Source organism: Silene latifolia, chromosome 11 (genome assembly GCF_048544455.1).
Source record: "Silene latifolia isolate original U9 population chromosome 11, ASM4854445v1, whole genome shotgun sequence".
Taxonomy (NCBI): domain Eukaryota; kingdom Viridiplantae; phylum Streptophyta; class Magnoliopsida; order Caryophyllales; family Caryophyllaceae; genus Silene; species Silene latifolia.
The window spans coordinates 76186943-76190049 of NC_133536.1; the positions used below are offsets into that span (position 1 = coordinate 76186943).

At 37.7% G+C, this 3107-nt stretch overlaps 1 protein-coding gene across 1 annotated transcript; it reads right to left on the reverse strand.

The window, feature by feature from the left end:
* Nucleotides 1–844: 844 nt before the first annotated feature.
* Nucleotides 845–2263, reverse strand: LOC141613569 (uncharacterized). Its single transcript, XM_074432308.1, has 2 exons — nt 1965–2263; nt 845–1862 (listed from the first exon to the last, which is right to left on the reverse strand). Exons 1-2 carry the CDS (start codon nt 2261–2263, stop codon nt 845–847), a joined length of 1317 nt encoding a protein of 438 aa, XP_074288409.1.
* Nucleotides 2264–3107: the final 844 nt, after the last annotated feature.

Consider the following 3107-nt stretch of genomic DNA (forward strand, 5'->3'; position numbering starts at 1 on the left):
AACTACCACGAGCCCAACCACCCAAGTCCGGTCTCAAAACAGTCACGGTATAAGGATATAAACCCGAATCAATTGTGTAGACAATAATCACACACTCCACGTAATTCCGGCCAACCACCATGCCAAATACCACCCTTTACCACCACATATGTTTACTCAACACCGGAACCACCCTACCCCAAACCCAGGTCAGTCAAGCCTCGGTTTTGGGTTCGAAACCGTATAAAACGTGTAAAACCACATAAGCAACCACCCATAAAAACCCCCTTCAAACACCCCTCTCTTGACGATCAATGGCGGTCAACGGTGGGTCCAGTCACTCCCTGGTGGTCCACGACCAAAGTCATGGTCTCGGGTCAGTCAACGGTGGTCTAATTAATAAGTTATTTTAGTCTTAAGACGAGTATGTTATGAGACGATTAGAAAATTACCTTGTGACGATCTCCAAGCTAGTTCTTCTTTCTCTTTTTCTCTTATGTGAATTACTCATGTTTTATGATGAATAAAGTCTATGTATATAGGTAGGTCATAGGGTATGAGGAAGTAATTAGGAAACTATGTAATTATCATATTTATTACTATTATACAAATACGATTATTATTAGTATAATAATAATAATAATAATAATAATAATAATAATAATAATAATTATTATTATTATTATTATTATTATTATTATTATTATTATTATTATTATTATTATTATTATTATTATTATTATTATTATTATTATTATTATTATTATTATTTTTGCAAGAAAAGCAAGCCTATATTATTCATCCATTAAGGGAATAAAAGAGGCCAATCTTACAAAGATAACCGACAACACTTCCAAATATATTTCTATCTAAAGGACTCTAGAATTTCATCCTCATACGAAGAATGAAATGCATATAATAATCGTATTCTAACTAAGTATTGGACACGTCGTACAATATAGTCCTCATTATGTTCAACATCTCGAAAAATACGGGAATTCCGTTCTTCCCAGATGCTATAGGTTATTGCAGTAAGACAGCTTGATATCCACTGAGCTTTCCAATGGCGCCTATTCCATCGACCAGCTAACCAATGGAGTTCCCTTTTCAAGCAATCAGTCCGCCCCCTTAGCTTCAGCCATTGTAATAACCTGTGCCAAATTGATGCAACAAACTGACAACGAAAAAACAAGTGTTGATGAGACTCATTATCAGCTTTGCACAGAATGCAGCGATTAACTATATGCAATCCCCTATGATTCAAGTTTTCCATGGTAGCTAACTTATGTTGCATAGCCAAGACAACCAGGACACTATGCTTAGAAAGAGCAGCCTTGTTCCAAACAGTCTTTTCCCAACTGATTTTATGATCATGATCTCTCAATTGTTCATAGATTAGGCTGAGTTGCAACTTCCCACCTGCAACACAACTATTCAGCAAGGCACGAGCATTATCAACACCACCAGTCTTTGCTAATAATATATCCCTGACCTTCAGAATGCTTTTCCAACTCTCAGAATGAAAGTTTTTTGGTTGCAATGTCCAAAAGATTCCATTCTTAATGTTGTAGGTATGATTCCAGAGAACCCAAGAGCTATCAGCATAAGTCTCAATTGCCCAAATCCACTTACACATTAAACATTTATTCCAAGCCAAGACTTCCTTAATATTAAACCCACCCTCCACATGAGGTTTGCAACAAGAACTCCAACTTTTCATTATAAGTTTGCGTTGACCCTCCACAGTACCCCATAGAAATTGTCTGCAAAATTTGGTAACCAGTTTGATTACACCCTTAGGGATCAGTAAAGTGGAGCACCAGAATTGTTCCAGACCAAAGATCACAGTATTTATCAAACTGAGTTTGCCAGCATATGATAACCTATAATTGGCTCAATGATGAAGAGCTTTTTGGATATTATTCTACAGATCTGCAAACATCTCTTTATTAAGTCTTCCTTCATTTAGGGGCACACCCAATTACCTGAATGGAAACTCTCCTTGCACAAATTTTGTCTCCTCAAGTATAGCTTCCTGAACTCCTGCAGAAACTCCTCCCATATATATGTTAGTTTTATCAGGATTTGCATACAACCCAGATAACTGTGCAAACTCCTTCAAAGTTTGAGTATTAGCCTTGACTGAAGGGACATCTCCACGAACAAAGAGCATTAAATCATTAGCAAAGATAAGATGATTTAATCCCAGTCTTCCACACTTAGGATGATAAGATACCTGTGGCTTAGAATGCATACATCTGAGTAACCTGGACAGAATCTCCATGCTCATTACAAATAAGAAAGGAGATAAAAGATCTCCTTGTCTCAACCCGGCCACACTCTCCTTTAAAGAAACCAACCGTGTCACCATTAATTTTTAAACTAAACCAAGTGGAAGTGATACAGTCCATAACCCACTTCTGAAATTGGGGGGGGGGAAGTTGAAGTGTTTCGACATCTGTTGTATAAAATTCCATTGCAAGGAATCAAAAGCCTTCCTGATATCAACTTTGATCAAGCATCTTGGTGAAACCCCTTGTTGCCCATAACCTTTAACCAGAGATTGAGTGAGCATAATGTTTTCAAATATGCTTCTGCCAGCTACAAAAGCCCTTTGCTCCTTTCCAATGATCTCAGGCAACACTACTTTTAACCTGTCACATAAAATTTTACTTATTGTTTTGTAGAGAACAGTACAACAAGCAATGGGTCTATAATCCATGACAGTGTTAACCACTGGCTTTTTTGGGATTAAAGCAAGTAGAGTAGTGTTGGCTTGCTTAGGCATTGTCCCTTCTTGAAAAATTCTTGTATAGCTGAACAAAAATCAGACTTGATGATGTCCCAATTAGTCTTAAAGAATTGGGCAGAAAAACCATCCTGACCAGGACTCTTATGGGACCCCATAAAAAAAAGAGCTTTCCTGATATCCCCTTCAGTAACTGCTCTACACAAAGGATCCCAGTCATGGTCCTGAAGAGTATGTCCCTCAAGACTAACAGAATCAAAATCAGCAATGTCTTTTTTCTGACCAAGAAGCCACTGATAATACTCTACAAATGCAGCATTAACCTCAGGCAGTCCCTCCCTATGAGCACCATGAATGTCCTGAATTCTACCAATAAGGC